The sequence below is a fragment of the Nyctibius grandis genome, chromosome 1 (assembly GCF_013368605.1).
Source record: "Nyctibius grandis isolate bNycGra1 chromosome 1, bNycGra1.pri, whole genome shotgun sequence".
Taxonomy (NCBI): Eukaryota; Metazoa; Chordata; class Aves; order Nyctibiiformes; family Nyctibiidae; genus Nyctibius; species Nyctibius grandis.
In genome coordinates this window covers 78,283,583-78,303,733 of record NC_090658.1, presented here as the reverse complement: position 1 = coordinate 78,303,733, position 20,151 = coordinate 78,283,583, and the positions used below count along the sequence as shown (strand labels likewise).

Genomic DNA, 20,151 nt, shown 5'->3' with positions numbered 1-20,151 from the left:
GAAATAGGCATCATATTCCTTTTGGCTCTTGCAGGGGAGAACCAAAATGGGAGAGCTTTTCTTATCCCAGTTTAATTGGTGTCAAATTACATTAGTAGGTGTTCCATTCCTTCCCCATGATCTTGGGGAACTGGGTTGGTAGAAATACTATAAATAGGTTTTGACTTAATTTTATTATATACTTTTAGCAGTAATTAGATTGTTGAATAGCAAACTGATTATTTGTAAGATTATTATATCAAATGGTTGTTATTTCTCTCAATTTTAAATCCAGTCTAAATTGCAGCGATTGAGAGTTTTTTCTTTTGCTGTCTCTAAAATAGTTAAATAGCCAAATAAAAAAATAGTTTAGTCCATTCAGGTTTAAACTGTGGGTCCACAACAGAAATCTGTCAAATTAATGCAAAACAGTCTTTCCAAGTTGTTTTTAATAAGGACTATCTCACAAAGAAATGATTAAGTATATTTGAATATTAAATATGTTTGAAAGAAAGTAGAACTAGTGTCTGTGCATTTCTTGTCCTGTGCTTGTTTTGCTAATAAACAGAGAACAACTTTTTCAAGAATCACAGTCTAATGTTAAGTGTTTAGTGATGTTCTCTCTTAACCTTTAAAAAAGTGGGTACTTCATCAGGATCATCATACATAGATAATTCTTATGGGCTTGTTAAGTCAATTCTGTTAAAATTTGATATAAGGTCATATTAGGTTGTTTAAAAGATATGCTGTTGCTTTTTGTGCTTTATTAAGCAGGGTGGAAGGGCATACTGCTTAAAAAGGATGTTTCACTGCTTAGTCTTTTCCAAGCAGTGAGTAAGGTCACTACTAAAGTTCCGTAGTAACTTGTCTTGGGACATGGTTTTGTTTAGCAGTTACTTTTATTAAATGGCTCTTGCTAATGATAGGTCCTGTCCTGTTGATAGTGTTTGACACCTTGCAGGATGAAAAACTGAACTGAACAACTGAATAGTTGAACAAAATAGAGCTAATATTCATGACATGTTTTACTTCTAAAAAAGCAACTGGATGGTAGACAAAGCAATAAAAATATTTATCAATAAAGTTTACCTTTCTAAGTCTAAATTTTTTTTAATAAAGAAAATACATACTCCTGGCTAGATCTATTTGAAAATTAGGCTTACTATTTAAATATGGTTATATGCTTGTATACAAAGCTACCCATTAATTGATACGCAATGTGAAAGTTACCATAACACTGACTGTACTCTTAAAACTTCAGAATAGCTCAGGAAAAAGATTTCAATATTTCTCATCCTGCTTTGCCACCTATTTCTTAATTTACTGTGTAAACCTGACTTTTCCTTTTGATGCTTATCCACGTTCGTATTCCATGATGGGTACGTACTTGCATATGTAGAGATTTTTGGTTAGCAGTAGTAGCTATGTGGAGTGCATAGCTGTGTGCATAGCTATGTGGAGTTCTGTGTCTGCGTGCTTCATGTTAAGATATGAAAAAATGGTGTGTGCCTGGCCATTTTTTTCCAACAACTTCCTTGGGAGAATCTGTCTTGGGAGACAGATTTAAATACTGGATTTAATATCCTCTGTAGATGGATACTGAAGACTCAGTGTCTCATTTCTTCTCTGAATCTGCATGTGCCAGGAATAGGTTGAGCTGGACCTCCAAGGAACAGGGAAGTGAGACTCCAGGCTTAACGCTTATAAAAATAGGTAGATACTGCCTCAGATTCTGGAAACTGCCACTGAGAAACAAAGCATCACCTTGGACTCTGCTCTAAGATTTTTTTCATCTGTATTGGAAAAGGAAATGCATTTCATTAAAAAGTAAAGAGGCCTTCAAGCACCTGGCCAGCTAAAAGGTATTCCAAAAAGTTATAGCTGCCCCAGGACCGCTGTTAGGTACAGACTCTCAGGCTTATTTGGAAATACGAGATTTCACTGGCTCTGCTGGTAAACTGCCTTTTCACACTCTTGGGGACACTGTGTAACAAGGAGGTGAAGGCTAGCCTCTAAAGCCTGGCTGCAAGCAGTGGACACTGTGTAGCTGTTTTTCACTGGGAAATAAAAATATATTGTAGCGTATATGTCCTCTGAGGTGCTGTGCTTTGCATGAAAATCAGGAATATACTATGTTTGGAAGAATGTGGAGGAGATTCCTGCTCCCTGTGGTATTGTATGTTGTGTGAAAGTAATTGGCTTAGCTGCCTTCTCTTTTTATAGACCTTAGGAATGGCTGGGAGGAAGTGCCAGTGCTGACAAGCATTCTCACTAGGCCAGTAATGCCCTGCTCTGCTCACTCCACAAACAGCTGTGACAGATTGAGTGCCTTGCTGTGTTATCCTTTGGACACCACTTGGCTCACTTTGAGCATGTGAGTCAGCATTACCCAGCATACTTAGTCATCTTGGGCTCTCTTTCATCTGGATAATCATTCCAGTTCAGCTTGTTTCCTATTAATTGCCTCCCATGGTCTTTCAGCTGTCCTTCCAATGATATCTTTTACAATAGGAAGTTTCCTGGGAAATAGGAAATTACTCATTTCATATCCAAAAAAGAAAAGGTTTGGAGAAACCTGTTCATCTGCAAACTGAAGTTAAATGTAATTGGGAGACTGGTTCTTATGTCTTAACTTTCAGAGTTCAGCATTTCCATTACATTATCACACATGTGAAGTTCCTTAGCTTGTGTTAGGTCAAAATCATTAACAATACCAGAGCCCTTGTCATTTGAATTATTGACAGCTTTGAGGATTTTAACCCAGGTCTTTAAGGTAGCTGACTAATACAGACAGATCTTCTCTACAGAGACTATTTAGTGGTGAAATATTTAGAGACCTGATCAAAGAGCTCAAGAGGGTGTTTTAAACCCTTGGAAGTCAAACCTTTTCCCTTGGCATAACAAAGGTTATGGTGGCCTCTTTGGTTTCCACATTGCAAGTGCGTACCTCTCTTGCAGTAAGTTTTAGAGCCTGTTGAGGCTTGCAGATCAAAACACACTGTGCTGTGTGCCAGGCTACATCTGTGTCACATATGGGCTGTTGAAGGTTGGCCTGTTCCACAGGCAGGTATTTTTTGTATATATGCTTCTGCCTTCTTGAAATTCTAGAAGAGTTTAGTAAGTGTCTGTGAGGGACCTCCTCCTGACATCCAGGGCAACTAGTTCACTGGGTTAAGCTCACTGATTTTTAGTGACAGATACAGTGCCCTCAGCATGTAAACTGTCTTTCAGAACTCATCAGTCTGTTCTCTAGACAATCTCTGGGCTTAAAGATAGCGATTCAGGGCAATACTGGAATTGTATTTTCTGTTATCAGAGAGAAAGGTCATGGTCCTTCTGCTGTAGAGGGAAGCTGTAAAGCAATGTATTTCAGATACATCTCATTAGAACAGATGATGGGCATTTAAAGGCTAAATCATTTAGGCAGTCTGCTTCTCAGATGGAAGCTAAACTGCATTCAAAGTCTTCACAATCCTAACAAGACACACATTTTTATTCTTGGGAGGGGCATGGGGATGGCTGGAATCTCTGTAAAGTACTTCATTAGTCATAAGAGCTTTTTAATGCATATAAACAAACTCATTTTCTAGGCTGCATTGCAAAATCAGACAGCTCAGATAAATATTAGTCTGTCCTCTGTGTGGCTTAGTCTGTCTCCACATCTTCTCTGTATGTTATTTTGAAGTTGCAGGGTCTCGTGCTGTGCCCACATGGTCTGTCCTTGGACAAAAAGATACTGCTGTCTACTGGTCCGTACTTCCTGTCTTTTGCTCGAACATCCATTTTGTTCCTGTTTTTTAGCTAAGAAAAGTCGTCTTTTTTCACTTCAGAAACAACACAGTGAACAGGAGGACTTGCTGATATTATGCAGATTTTTGTTGCCAGATTTGATTTCCCCCCCCTTTCCTCTCTGTAGTGTAAGATCCTTGCCTTCATGTGATTTAACTATTCTACAACTGTTTCATCACCTTGGACTGCTGCCTTAAATTTTAATGCTGATGATTTGTCAAGGATGATTAGTCCTTCAGCTCTCTTCTTTACCAACAAGCTGTTTTGACTTGTCTCTACCCATTTCTCTCTCTGTATCACTGATGTGCCTTGTTTTGTTAATAATAGATCAGATTCTGCTGTGCAAACTCAATGTTTGAACCTTTGCCTCCTAGAATGTGTGCCAATAAAAACTGTCTTCCTGTGCAATCGACTTGGAGAAATGAAGAGCCAAGCTCTCATGAGATCCTCTGTACCCACAGTTTTTCTGGGAACTTACTTGAGATTCTTGCTATGTATTTTGAAAACTGTATTCGCTTCCATATACTCTGTTTCTGAAAGGCCTTATTTATTCAGGACAAAACAATCTTCCCATTCTGCCCATTCAGAAAAATAGCCATTTTCCACTTGTAAACTGCACCCTCCCCTAGCAAAAGCTTTGGGTCGTTAAGAATTATACTGGAAAATATGAAGAGCATAGAAACCACCTGAGATTCTCCAAGCAGATCTGAGCTGTTGTATCTGGACAAGCTATAGGATAGTCAGGATGAATCTCATCGCAGCAGTTGACGCTCTGCCCAGTAAGACCATAGTCACCATCCATAACATTGCTTACAAATTTTTTTGTAACTCTTCAAGCCCCTCCTACTGATGCTGTGTTCCCTAAATATTGTCACATGTGACATCTCTAAATTAGACTCTCATTTGAGAAACCAGTGTTTTGGTTGCTGTCCTTGCAAGAGTGGTCATCTCCACATAGACGGTAGCAGTTGCTTTGTGTTCTCTACAGCAGAACGTGCATCTGCTCAAGGAGCCATAGTAGAAAGGAGTTACATACTTTGTAATAAGGGAAGCTCTTCACACTGTGTATTCTGTGCGCACAGTCCCAGTCCTGTACCTCCCTCTTCCCTTTAAGTCCTATGCCCCTGGATTCCACAGTGGAGACAAACAGAAGCACAGATTTTAGTGCTGTACTATGTCTGTGTGCAAAGCATGATGAAAAGTATGGTGTATACTGTATGGACTCTAGTAACCAAAAATCTCTAAACTTAAATGTATAAACCACATGCATATGCACAGTAAAGTACATACACATAGCACATCTTGAAGAAATTCAGTTCTTGTAAGGTAAGTACTGTCTGTTTTGTGAATGACTTGTATTATGTCATAAACTTGCTGCTGCTTTTAGATTGTTGTGTAAAATGTTTAATAATCTAATTGGTATGTGTGGATTTTTTTTTACTCAAACTGGAAAAAAAAAAAATCAGCCTCCATAGCTACATTCACTTGCTTTTATGGGCTGCTGTTCAAGAAACCTGTTTATTTCTTCAGATCTCCTACATCAGTCATTTGTCTACTATATCTTTTATTTCCCAGAATCTGCTGTTAGTCTGTTTTGTAATGATAGGATAGTATCTTTTAAATTACATCCAGTACTAACAGATAACTGTGTGTCATACAGATATTTCTCTGTACTGTAGATAATCTAAAAAAGTTAAAACTGTAGGTATAGCTGTCAATTTTAGCACTATTACCTTTCTCATCCACTTAACCTACCACATATCTGTCTCCAATGGAAGACTAAAAAGGCACTGGTTTTGTAAAGGTCCAATGTAATTATTAAGCAGGTATCTCTGAGACCCCAAATCTTCAGTGGCTCTCCATGCTTTACTTGCTTTTCTAATCTTTGCATTTATCTCCCTTCAGATCTCAACATCTGCTGCAGTTTGACTGCCCAGGTTAGTGAAATTTTCCCCCTTTATCCACATCTGTAATTATCCTCTGCACCCATTTCTTTCCCACTATTCATCAATGTTGATCTGGCAGTATTTATTCTTGGCTAGATTGCCCACTTTTCACATTGGGGGTGGTGGTGGGAAAAGAAATAAATTATTTCCTACTTTATACTTGTAATTGTTATGAAAGCATATTTAAACTATGTTTTCCAAATAAGTACTGGAGAAGAATAAAAATCATAAGTATAGAAAGAATAGAAAGTGAAAAGAATAAAACAAATGTTTTCTGTTTTTTTTAGAAGTAAAAGTAAATAAAAGTTTACCAAAAGATATTTTAGGTAGCAGGTATACTCAGGTACAAACAATGAGATGATGTTGAAGGGTAAGAGCAATGCAGTCTTCCTCAGGTCTGCGCAATACTAGGAGGTTGAAAGGTCTGAGTTACATTATTATTTCCTTTGTGTCAGTCTCTAACAGCACACTAGTTAATGTACTCTTGCATAATACAAACTATTCTAACAGCAAACAGAGCATATAGTTCAAAGTCGTGTTAAATTATATTCTTTTTTTTTTTGAAAATGCTATTTTAATAGTAAATTCAGCATCCTGACTTTGGATGCTTGAAGCATCTTGACCTGAACTAACTGCTTGAAGCTCTACAACTGCCCAGAAGCCTGTGATCACAGTTAACATTTTTTCCTGCTATCCTCGCACAAAGTAAAGAAAACTAATCACCAAAATTAAGTGAAGAACCTTCCTTCACTCATATACAGACCAGTTCTTGTGTCCAGTTTCTGCTCCAAGAAGAGCTGCATAGAAACCCTCTTTGCTTTTTAAATCCTGTTCAGACTTGTGAATTTCTTTCCATGTATTTTGGATTTTCCTTTGAGGAAATCCTGGAACCTAGCTCTTTCCATTTGATTGCTAGTACTTGTCAAGCTGTGAGCTATTTTTCAAGTTTTTTTCTGATGATTGAGTTAAAATTTGTCATTACTACTGAGCGGAGTATTTCCTAGGAAAAGGGAGAAGTGGTTTTGGATTGCTCTAGGAAAGAAAACGGAACATAAATGTCTGTATTCTGAGTAAGGGCTATAGCTGTGTAAGAGGAGGAGAGACTATCATCATCTTTTATGTTGTGTTTTAAATGAAAATATGATGACTTGATTCAATTTCTCTGGGCCCTGATCTTGTAGGTATTTGTCAGTGTATTTGGGGCTTCTATCCAGAATTAAGACTCTTGCGAGAGTTTTCTTCTGTGTTTCTCAGTAGAATGAGACAGGCACTTCACTCAGCTCTGTCAAAGCTGAGGTGATTACGAGCATGTCTACAAGTAGATCTCTAATCTCGAAGTCTAATGGTGCCCTCAGAATTATGTGGCAGTTGAATAAAGGTTTGAGAATCTGTGTTTTGATTTTACTCACCTAAATGCTATGGTTTAAGGAGTCTAGTCCTGAGAGACTTGATAATAGTAGTACAAATTCTGTTGTGGAGTAAGGAAGTCAACCTTTCTGAGAAGATGATGGTAGCATTCTAACATGTAGGTAGATGAATGAATCCCTATTTTATTAACCAGTTAACTCCAAGTTAGTTACTTATTGTGTTGTTCTTCAAGATAGGTAAGAAAAACAATCTTTATCTTCATAAATTTTAGAAGGGGCTACTGTAATAAGCTGCTTTCTTTTCACACAAATGAGTTATACAATCTTGTCTGGTAGTCTTACTGCTAATTCTACTGGTGAGTTGAAAAATTTACTTGAGGTAACAGCATTATTTTGTAAAACTGAAACCCATCCTCTTGTAAAGCTTTTTGTTCCTGGTTAATTACATTCACTGATGCAAATAAACACTTATTTTCATTCTGATCTTAGTCCAGCTTCCAGTGTTTCTCTTTGCCTTTGCCATCTTCCTGTCTGAGTAGTTACAGAACATGAGCTCTCTCCTGGTCAGTTTTTCCGTGTGACAGATTCCAGAGACCTTGAATCAGTTTTGTAGCTGTCTTTCAAAACGTTTTTCAAGCTGAGGGGTACTCCCCTTACTTGAAGACCTTTAGTTTGACTAGTCTTTATAGTCCAAAGAATAAGAAGTTTCTCCAGAGAGCAATTTGGGGCATCAGCATCAGGCTTCTGAATTGCCTCTCAATGACTAGCTGGCTAAGGCAGACATCTTAAGATCAGCAGTGAGAAGACATACTTTGTGACATGTAAATGCTGTAGCTAACATGATATTCTAGTAATGGTCTTGCTTGTTGTATTATAATGGTGTTAGCACTTCCCTTTTTCCACTTACTACTTCATTTAATTGGTTAATACACAGTTAAACCCACTTGTCCTCCCATATAGTCAACTGAAAACTTACCTTCAGGTTTGCTGAACTGAATTATCAGAAGCTAAATATATGATTTCTATAAAATTTATGTGGTATTTCCAGCAATGTCTAATTTAGGCAAAAATAAGGAAGGAAATTAGGTATTTAACTGAAGTAACTGTAACTACTAACAGTTCTTAGTTTAAAAAAAATCACTGTTGTTAGCATATCTTTGCACTTATTTCTGGACAAATAGCATATGCTGTTATATTCCTCTTCTCGGTATTCTTTTATTATTTTTATTTTTAAGCTAGACTAATGAAGTTTGATCTTATTTGTTTGGAAGTCAAGACTAAGGCATTATCGCTAGACAGAATAGTACAATAGGTGTATTTTTCTTTTTTAAAGTTGAGGAAGACTAAATTGGACGTGTAGCAGCAGACTTGTATTAAAATTTTACTTAAGTATGCTAAATAAAATTAATCCATACTATAAACTTTTAATTTAGTATTATAAAGAGGATGAACTTGCTGTATTAGGTTTTAGTTTCTTCATTTCTATTAGATGCTTTGAGAATCCATCTTAAATTGTGTTTTACCCCAATTAGCCAAAGTGGTGTTTTAATAAGTCTAGTGCATACAATGTTAATGATCAGTGGTTAGTGAAGTATGTTCTTGTTACTTTGGGTATTTGTACAGGATATCTTAATCTATTGTTTTGATATTTCATAATTTCTTAATCATATCATATACTCAATTACATAAATTATAACCTGATAACACTTTATCACATTAGTAAATGCCACAATGATTTGAAAATAATTACTTACATTATACTTCTAAAATTTAAGTGGTGATGTCAGGAAATTGCTTCCTTCAGTCATAAGGTTACTTTTAATCAAATGTGCAGCAGAGTTTTACCAAGCTAGAGCTTTAAAAAAAAAGCTTATAACACTCAATAAGTCTGTATTTGACTATACGAAGACATTCATGAAATCACTTCATGAATCATAGAAAATAAGACTGGAGGTATCCTAGTACTTTATCCAACTTTTTTTGAGTACAGACTTACTTTAGTAAAGGACCTTTTAAAATATTTATCTTTTAAAAATCTTTTTTTCATAAGTCATGCTTAGCAAATTTCTGCTTATTGCCAGATCTTTCTTTTGAATTCTGTACACTGGGTCCACGTCTTTAATGAGTAATGTCGAAATAGGACATAATAATTCAGCTGAGGCCTTCCTGGTACTGAGCAGTATGTGAAGGTCACATCACGTCAGGAATTGATATATTCTATTATCTTTGCAGTATGATGACATAATTAGAACATGCTGAAGTTTAATCTGTTAAACCTTCAGTTCCCTTTCTAAAGAACTGTTGCCAGTTCATTCTTCTGTCTTGTATTCATGCATCTGATCTTTACCTCCTGTAGTATGAGGTAAATAATATTCAAAACACAATGTTTTTATGGAAATTAATCATATTTATTTTACACTATCAACTGAGATGCCAGGTTGCCTAGATAATTTTGATTCCGGTCTTTCTTTACAGTGCCTGCAATACTCCTCGTTTGATGCAATTTGCAAATTTAATAAGTATATTATCTATTTCACTGTCCACGTTGTTAATGAAAATGTTAAATAGTGGTAGACTTGAGCAGGTTTTTATGGAGCCGCCTTTGGCATATTCAATTTTGCAATGAATCACTCATCAAAAACAGCTTTTCCAAACATTTAAACATTCGTCTTTACAGTTGTACCATTTAAGTCATGTATTCCAAACTGGCTCCTAAGAATTGTTATGTTTGAGAGAATTTCAAAATGCTGGCCAAGGCCAAGATTTGTTACATTTGTCCTTCCCTTTGTTGTCAAGGTTTGCTACCTACCATGTAATAGAGAGAAATAAGGGTTGCTTGTTTTTTTTTCAGAAATCTATGTTGATCCTTAGCTTATGACATTGCCTGTTAGATGTTTATGAATAGTTCTGATTTTGTTTCACTTTCTGCTGTTATTCTGGAAATTCAAGTTAATGTGACTGACCTGTAACTCTCTAGGACTTGCTGATAGTAGCTAATTTTGGACACAGTGGCTAGTTGAATTTTGAGAGTGAGATAGGACCAGGAAACACTGCTTTAGGGCAACAAGGAACAGACAGAACTAAGACTGTAAGTTGTGGATTGTAGTCACAAATGAGAATCAGCTTAAACGCTTAAAAAGGGTAAGTTATTTTACAATTTAACTCTCAGTTCTCATGTGTATGTAAAACTTCAGTTCTTACATATGCCTGGCTTTATTCCTCATCCTTGCTTCCACTGTGTGCTTCCCCAGACGAGAGTGTGCCTTACCTGTCTTGCTGCTGCCGCACAAGCCACACCGATCCACCAGTATCCTTGTGCCCGTTCCTTTATGCTGTCTCTTGTGTCTCCAATGGGATCCAGCCTCTGCTGGTACCTCCAGGAGCTACTAGTGGAGGATAGGACCTGAAAATATCCTGAGAGATGAAGTGGAGTGGAAGAGGGAAAGAGCAGAAGTTATGGACTGTCTTGTGCTGCAGTGCAGGGGCTGTCCCTCATGCTCCAGGCTTCTCTCAGCCCCCAGCATGCATTCTTGCACTATTCCCTGAATATCTCCCAGGCCTACCAATTGGCATTCACTCTCTCAAGACCTGAGAACTGCTTTAGTTGCTTTAAAAATTATTAGCATTTCATGGAATCATAGAATGGTTTGGGTTGGAAGGGACCTTAAAGATCATCTAGTTCCAAACCCCCTGCCACGGGCAGGGACACCTTCCACTAGACCAGGTTGCTCAAAGCCTCATCCAACCTGGCCTTGAACACTGCCAGGGAGGGGGCATCCACAGCTTCTCTGGGCAACCTGTTCCAGTGTCTTACCACCCTCACAGTAAAGAATTTCTTCCTAATATCTAATCTAAATCTACCCTCTTTCAGTTTAAAACCATTACCCGTTGTCCTATTGCTACACACCCTTGTAAAAAGTCCCCTGTAAAAAGAGTTTGACTCTAAGTAGAAAAACTATTTTTTGGTTAACAGCCATTGTCTTGGTATCTAAGTGTTATGGTATCGGTTGCCTATTTTGATCTCTGGAGTCATCCTCATCCTTCACATGCTCTTAAATACAACACTAACAGCTCAGATTTTATTTTTTATTATTTAGGGCAAATTTCTTCAGCACAAGCTATTTTGGGGGAAAAACCAAACAATTTTAACTATGTAATTGTCAACCTGAGTTTTTCTTACTCTAATCTGAATTCTTAACCATTTTATGTTAAATAGGCTTAACAGTTAACCTGTTAACTGTCATGTTCAGTTTTAATTAAATTCAGATTATACTTTCTGTGAATCACCATGATGTATGGATTATTCTGTTTAATCTGCTTTACTGAGTGAAACAATAAAAAATTTCCCAATTGCTGTGTAATAATCACCTTGTTTCTTTAATTTCTCTCCTTGTTCATAATGTAAACTAAATTGACCAGAGATAGAAAGAGGAAGTATCACTGTTGTGGCAAGTATGTAAACAGGAATTATCTTGAAGATGTGTGTGTGTGTGTGTATATATATGCGCATATTTTTGTCATGTGAAGACACTTAATTTCTAAAAAAAGCTACTGTATCCACGTCAGGATGCTAGCCCTCCCTTAAAAATGGATCTGCATTAGGTATTAGTAATGCTGTCATGTCTCAATATGAAGAACATTGTTTCAGTAGATGTTCAGGAGTCGGGAGTTGCTGGTTTGTTTGCTAGTTTTTGGCTAATCAGTAAAAGTTCCTTTGGAGTCTGGACCAGAAATGTATTTGCATTAAATGGTCTTCCCTGTGCCTAGTATTATACAGTTCTCTGGCAACCAAGTTTCATTGTCAGATTTCTATCCCCCACCCCTCATTTTTGTGGTGAGTCCTTATGTTAGAGAATAAAGTGATTTGTCCAGTTATTTTATGCTCTATTTTCCAGCACATCCTGTAACTTTCAGTCTTCAGGACAGTTCACTGCAAAGTTCTTGATGTATCTTTATCAAGGCAACAGTTAATATTTTTGTCTAGGCCTTTGGAGGAGGAGTTGGTTTGTTCAGGCATGTAGTTGACTTGTTCATTGAAGGAAGGCTGCTGTGTGATGGCACTAACAGTACAGAAAGGTTCTACATTGTCAGTAAGGCTATTCTTATCTCAGGAGATGTGTGTGAAATAAACCTAAGGTTTTAGTTTTCTGAAATTTTGAAGATCTAATTAGAGTCTTGAAGATGAGCACCAGTATAATTTTTCTCAATATATCCACTCTGTTTGTGTCCTGTCAGTTGCTAATACCCTTTACTTGGACATGCACTTAGTTTATTTGTATTTTGCCTTTCTTGCACTTACTTTTTTTACTCCAAGCTGTATCTGAGTGATGGAATGTCAAGGTCATCATGTCATCTGATTAATACTGAATGGGTTTTTTGAAGGCCACAGTGGTAATAATAAAATTAATAGATTATGGAGGTATTGCCATGCCTAAAGTGATGGCTTAGTCTCACACATGATACAAGTCTAGAATTATTTTGGGTGTCTGGATTTAAAATTGTTGCATGGCTAAGAGGGCCAATTAGTACTGAAAAAACAAGATTATTGAAACAGTTCTGGATATTACAAGTGCTTATACCTCAGGGCAGATTCCATACCATGAGCACTATGATAGATTTAGTCTCTGATCATAGTTTTGGCCTGTAAGGTTATGTTTTTGGCTCATCTGGCACCTCATGCACAGCTTCATCTTTGTTACTTACAGGCATGGATCACTACTCCATTCCAAGGAACCACAGTTTTGCCTGGATTTCTACAGAACTCATGCATGTCTGGAAAGCATGAACAATGAAAAGTTTGTGTAGGCTATCCTTTTTCTTTTCTTGTCTGGGAAAGAAAAATCAAAACCAAAAGAACCCCCCTCAACTCTTTCAGAAAACTGTTAATTTGGAGCAGTTAGGAATAGTATCTCCAATTTACAAATGGTACCAGCAGTACTCTGTAAACGCTTCCTTTTTTTCATTCAGAACGAGTGTAAGGATAGTGTCAGACATGAGGACTCGAAGAAAATGCTTGGCTTCATGTGCTCAAACTTTTCTAGGTTATATATTGCTGTTGGCCATCTCTTTTGGTGAGAAAGATTGCATTGCATTTAGCCTACTAAAGCTTTACTTGATTGGGAATCTCCAAAATGGAATATATCCAGGAGGAGAGCAGTTGACAGAAAAAAAATTATTTCTTACTAGTTTATTACCACTTCTTTCAGATTCAGGTTCTTTGTGTTTGGAAAAAGGAACTGGAGCTATACTCAGATTGCTCTCTCTATCTTTGATTCAGTGCATGAATATAGCTGAAATATGTGTGCATTGAATGGAAGATCTTGGCAAAACCTGGGTCTTGGTTGGATGGAGACAGGTTAGCCAAGACAGTATATCTGAAAGCATTTCAGCTGCTACCAAGTGGCTGATCTTTCTTCTAGTCTCATCCTAACAGTAATGAGAATTTGGACAATAAGATCTGTGTTTGTATGCATTACCCTGATAACAGAGAGCAAGGGTATAAGGTAAAATGCTAGTGCCAGGGATGCATGCAGTTACATTGTCCACTGACTATGTCTTGATTTGGAAAATTGCATTGTACAAGGATAATTTATTTTAAAATAGTCAAGAAGCTGTGCTAGTCTGGAAGATCTTGTACTGGTTGGCCCAGGCAAAATTACAGGCCTTTCTACATTTGGAAAAATCAGACCTGCAATTCAGCAAGCACACAGCTCTAATGAGAGTGAAGAGCTACTGAGAACAGGCAAAACCTATAGACAAGTGCTTTGCCTTCAATATATCTGCTGTGTGCTTGGGTCCCCATTTGGCTGCTGTAGATAATGCCTAAAGAGTCATATAATTACAGCCTGTATAGTTCTGCACTGACAAGAGCGTTAATGCATGGATGCTGCCTGGGAAAGATCACAAGTAATTGCCCATCGTCAGATTTTTGAGTAGTTCTATCAATTAAAAATCTGTGGAAATCTGAATTTTGTTTAAGCTACTTCATCATAAATAAATGTATTTAACCTATAGTTACAAGAATGTCTCTAAGTCCATAATGAGTTAGCACTTACAGTACTGAATTATTCCTGAATTGCTGTATTTTTGGGTATTCAGTTAATGCTGTTGTTACAGCTTACTTAGTGACTATATCACTGAAGATTGAATATGCTGCTAAGGATCAGAGGGTCAGCTCTGAGATCAGATGAGGTTGCTCAGGGCTTTGTGCACTTGGGTCTGGAAAACCTCCAGGGAAGGAAGCTGAACAAGCTCTCTGGGCAGCCTGTGCCATTTTGCCTACTGCCCTCCTGGGGAAAAAGTTTCTCCTTACCTCTAATTGGAAGCTCTCTTGAAGGTTATGGTGTGCTTAAGAGGAGTGAAAGCTAAAAAGACATAAATACTAATTTAGATATTTTAAGATAAGAGATGAGTAGTGGTTATTTTCCTACTTAAGGAGTTGATTGAATCCAATATTTTCCTCCATTGATCTAAGAGAGGACAGCATTTCACCCTTGAGAGTGCTGCTTTGAGAAATCCAGTTACTCAGCTGCAGGGTTAATAGTTATCTAGATGTAGAGCTTTATCTTACCTCTTGAAAAGCCTCCGGGGAGGGGATGAATCAGGTCTGCTAATTAAACAAGCCAGAGGCTGCAGAAACATGAAACTGGAACAGGTGACAAGAATGGCAGAAAATACCTTGGCTTCTCTTGCTGGCTGGGCCAGCAGCTGTTGACAGCCACATAAAGCTGGGGTGGGAAAACTGTCAGCTTTTCCTCTCCTCACCTTTGACAAAAAAACCCGAATAAACAGAACAACTTATCTTTTAGGTTTAAATATCATTCCAGAAGAAAAATTTCACCAGATTCTATTCCCAAATGTGTCTTAAAAAGCAAAGGAAAAAAACCCCCTCAAAACTAGAAAGCGGAAGCATCTGTCTTCAATTGAGGTTAGAAGTTTTTCTTTAAAAACAAAACCACTAACCCTTATTTTTATTTCCTTTCTGACACAAACAATTACATTGGACAAATTAATATTAGTTTTAATAGACTTTCTGTGACATGTAAACAAAACCCAACTGATTTTATACTTGAGAAAATCACCATCACTCAGCAAATCTTGGTTATGTTGGGGGAAAAAAAGGCTCTGCTTGTGTATTAACACTCTGGCCAGGAAAGGATCTTGACTATTTTGTGCTAGAAGTATTTACTAAAACTGAACTTTTCCATTTTATAGATAGGAGAATAAGGGTTCTCTAGTTTGAAGTGATACCACACAATCAGAATTAATAACAAAAATTGGTTTGCAGCTCTTGCTATTCCGGTCTGTCAGCCTGTGGTCACCTTGTCTCTCAAATGTTTTTACTACATCTTTCCTTAAAATCAGTTTCTTCTGTTTGCTTCCTCACACCTGAGTCTTTACAGTTTCTTGTTTGGAACTAGTTATGAACACAGAGATCGCAGGACTGTGCAAATGATTTCTACATCTTTTAATGCCCCCTTTGGCACATTTGGTATTGCCAAGTGTATTTCAAAAAGTGATTGTGCAAAAAAAAAAATCTTTCTTATGGGTAATTTCTGCTCTTCATGGTTGATTTAAAGAAACCCAGAAACAAACAAAAAACCCACTGTGGAACCAGACAGAATATAAAAAATCCAAATCCATCAAGCCAGTCTTATGATTTTTTTTTTTTTTTTTAACATGACTTGAAAAGTTAGAATTACTGACACTGGTAGTTCATCACTTTGTAGTTGAATGGTCTATTGTCAGGACCGTTGGTCAGTTGCTTTAGTTCTTTAGGTCGAAGTGGCTGATAAATTGTTCTTCTAGTTTGCCCTATTCATTGCTGCTGTAGCTGCACCCTGTCCTGCAAGTGCTTGCTGTTGTGTTTGACACTGCAGGTGGTTCCTCCCTCTCTTCCTACGTGCCCCTGGATGTCACGATGATTGTGGATGTCTGGATGAGGCAGTCTGGAGGGTCCCCTCCTACTTGTACTGTCTGGCCTCTAGCTTTCTGCCCCTCTGCTTCTTGTTCCTGCCCTGAACTATCTTATGAGTTTGGTAGTGTCTGTCTCTGTCTTAATGCACAGAACAGATACTCATTAATCATTCAGCACCTTCAGAGCTGAGAGCATTCCCTGGCCAGTGAAGCAACCAGTTCTAGACATCCTTTGTGGATTCTGTGTTATGTTAAATTTATGACTAGTAAATTGTGGTTGGGGAGAACACCTCTGGGTTCTCTTCAGTTTTCTTGGTATTAGATGCAGCATTGTTGTTTTCTTGAATAAGATTCTTTAATTGTGAATAAAGCAACAACATGTTTTCACATTGTTTTTATTGTATTACACTTAATACTGGTAAGCTAGTGCAAAACTTACTCTAAAATCTGTAAAAGCAAAGTTAGTTGACCATTTGTAGCCATATTTGTAAGTCTGAGATTCACAGAGCAGTTCTATTTAACTCAAGTTTTCTAAGGTTTATCTTCCTTTTAATTCTAAAGCCAGTTTATTTTCTCACCCTTCTTTTTAAACAGATGAAGCATGTAAAAGACAGATTCGGTGACAGCACACAAGAAGAAGTGCTTCTGCTGTGTCTGGGCATTACTTCAGGAGTTGGCAGATTGATCTTTGGCAGAGTGGCAGATTATATTCCTGGTGCAAAAAAAGTTTATTTACAGGTATGTCTTCACACTGTTCTGAAGGAATATGCAAACAATATTCTGCAGGTACTATTAAGTAAGCAGAATTAACTGATTAGAGATTTGAATTTGAGAAATTTTAAAACTCTAGCAAACTCAGCGTATGGTTTTTGATACTAGTAGCCTTTGGTGCAAAGTTGATGAATCTCTTCTTTTTTTTTTTTTTTTTTTCCCCCTCTCTTTAATGCTAAGGAAACATGTCTACTACCTGCTGGCTGTTTTCAGCTGGGAATGAAGGAAATTACTAATCATTAGCATGCGAGTAAGAAAACCTTTGGGGATTTTCTAGATTCTGCTTTCCCTGTTTCATCCCATGATTTCATAATGGTTGCAGAAAGATTAATTTTTTTACTTATGTTCCTCTGTTAAGGATTTTGGATCTCTTAATCTTTGATAGGAGATAATTTGGTGTCAAGTATGTTCTGTGCACAGTGCACACTGGTAAAGCCATGGGAATGTAAGAGGTGCTTAGCTGAGGAGATTTTGCTGAATGCAGTGGCTTACTTGCAGAAAGAGTCACAGCTTCCAGAAATGCTGAAGCTTGGGGATGAAGGAGGATGTACACTTTTTTTCCCCTCTGTGCTTAGAAACGCTATTTTTTGAGAAAAGTAGCAGTGTTAGTGTAGATTTTTGGGAAACCTTTAGTTAGTAACTTGCATGTTATCAGCCACTGGGTGTTCTTGTTTTGTCGTTTTAAAGTGAATAACAATGGAGACATCTAATGGCTATTATCTGTACTACAGTATTGAAAACATTCTTAGGAAGGAACCCCCTTTCTGAAGACAGTATTTGTTGCTATAGTTGCATAAATTTAGATTCCCTGATGATAGAGACTGGGACTGTCTCTCATTCATTTGCATTGATTTAATACCTATTGTTACACTTCAAGGAAATGTCAGTATTAAGATAAAAAGGTGAAAAGGCAGCACTGAGATGTTACACATGATTTACAAATACCAAACTTGCAGGCTTTTTTATTCTTTTCCTTTAATAGGTAAAACTGAATGGACTTTTGTTTAGGGCATGAACTAGGATGCTTCTGAGTACTGTTGGTTTCACCTAGTTTTAAGCAGGGAAAAAAATGTTAACTTTTGCAAAGCCCTGCCCCAGCATCTTCAGCTCTCCTGTTTAAAATCAGCATTTTTGAGGGAAAGTGAAGATTCACCTCAAGCATTATTCTGGGTTGTCCAACAGTTCATGCTATCATTCTATCTCATGCAAAAATCATGTAAGAATTAATTTTGAATAATGCAAATGAAACCTCTTTCCTCTTAGAACTTTACTGTCTCCTAATTGAACAACTTACAAGAGTTCTACCCAGCAAGTTCAACATCTTTCTGTTTCTGCATTCTTTCTCATGGACCCGTTTTGCTGGATTTTGCTTTATAAATTATGTCTTTACTAACAGAATGATGCATTCCTGTCTCTTCTGGATACAAAGCTTAGTGGTTCTGGTTTTAGTGCTGCTTTCACTGTAATACAGTAATACAAAGAACTTGCTCAACAATATCTTGTTTAGAGTTTGTCTACAGATAACCACATTACTACTTAGATATAAACTAATCTCAAATAATATTTGTATTTTCTGTATCAAAATGCACAGAACTGAGAATTTATTCACCTCTATCCTTAAGTTCCTATAAGAAGCCCAGTTCTTCAGTATTTCTATTTCTATACCATACTTCAGATGCTTTGCAACAGTTTTTCTGTAGTATGCTAAATAAAGTACATTACCTAAAAGAATTGTTACACTGTCCTAAAAATTAAGTTTCATCTAGCTGTATGCTTAAAGACTTTTTCCTAAAGTAGTAATTTATTTGATGTCACTTATCTGTCAAAAATTTGTGATGTCTAGTAGTTTAAGAGACCTTGTTTTTCTTTAATGGTCTACAAGTGACCAATACGTGATACATACATCTTGTTTGGAAAATGTGTTTGTGCAGTTAGGTGGGACAAGTTTTGCACAAGCAAAGCTCTTACCTTTTCTATTTTCTTTTTAATTCTGCTTCATTTTGCTGAAAGGAAGTTTTATTCCTTTAATTTACAACAACAAACAAACAGTAATCCTAGATTAAGATTATAGTATAAAATCTTTGTAAGTATGCATGGCTACAGGAATACAGCAAGATACTTTTATGTGGAAAAATTGGAATGAGGCTTTCAAATACCACCTCTGTTGAATATAAGCACCCTGAAGTAATCACTCATAATACTGGTATTTTAACTTAAATTACAACAGTGAGGAGTCTAACTATAGTGTTTTAGCTATATGAAACTTTTGATATTTTTGTGGCTTTCATTTGTGAAAAGAGCAGAGAATAACTTTTCAAAAAATGTTGGTGCACAAGAAATAATCTTACATAATCGCTGCAGGACAGTTGATTACAAATGCATTTTGAAAACTTGTGAAATGGGTAGTGGAATTTCTTTGATTGTATGAGTTTTATGTGTTTGTTTTACCTTGGTATGTAATTTCTGATGGTGGTAATTCATGGAGACTGCTTATATTTATTTTAAAGTAAATACAGGCAGACAATTTAATTCACAAATGCAAGAAAGCTCATCTGTTTCCTTTATGTGGTGCAACATGGTTTTATATTTTTTTCCTTTTATATGTTTAGGTGGCCTCATTCTTCTTTATTGGCTTGATGTCAATGATGATTCCACTGTGCCACGTCTTTGGAGGTCTCATTGCTGTCTGTCTCTTCATGGGCCTGTTTGATGGGTGCTTCATTTGCATTATGGCTCCTATTGCCTTTGAGCTTGTTGGGGCTCAGGATGTCTCCCAGGCCATAGGATTTCTACTAGGACTCATGTCAATACCTATGACAGTTGGTCCACCCATTGCAGGTAAGTATAGATATGGTCTGTAGCTGCAAATACACTTCTATGGCTGCATGACTCCTTGGCCGTATTTTCTGTTCCTACTTCATATGCAATGCCCTTACATTAAAAGTTCTCAGTACGTGCTCCAGAATATGAGGTGAATTTAACTACTGCTCATGGGTTATTAATTTACTGTACTCTGTAAAGTTTGCTTCTGTCTTTTTTTTTATTGTTATGCAGATGTAAAACATTCCACAAAAAAAAAGACAGGTTTCCAGGTGGGTTAAGGACATTTTCCATGCTGTTGAGGTGACAGCCTATATGTTGATTGTGTTACAGAAGGACTCCAAATTAGAATCTGAAAATTAATTGGAGTCCAAAGTTTGCTCATGCAAAAACAATTGTGAGGATAAAAGCTCCAGTCACTTGAATTGCTTCTTATAAGCAGGAACACTGGCTTTTTTCATTCTTTGATGGGAGACTGTTTGACAGAGTACAGGTTTTGATGATGAAAACGGGAAGTTCTTTGGGAGGTGGAAATAACTTAAGCTATAATCCTTACCACTGCT

At 37.0% G+C, this 20,151-nt stretch overlaps 1 protein-coding gene across 2 annotated transcripts in view; it reads left to right on the top strand.

Moving 5' to 3' along the window:
• SLC16A10 (solute carrier family 16 member 10) overlaps window positions 1-20,151 on the top strand; it is an 83,741-nt gene that overhangs the window by 57,536 nt on the left and 6,054 nt on the right. For both annotated transcript variants that reach the window (XM_068411541.1, XM_068411532.1), the window contains 2 exons: window positions 16,592-16,735; window positions 19,378-19,606. In XM_068411541.1, coding sequence (XP_068267642.1) covers window positions 16,592-16,735; window positions 19,378-19,606 — 373 coding nt within the window. The remainder of the gene's footprint in view (window positions 1-16,591; window positions 16,736-19,377; window positions 19,607-20,151) is intronic.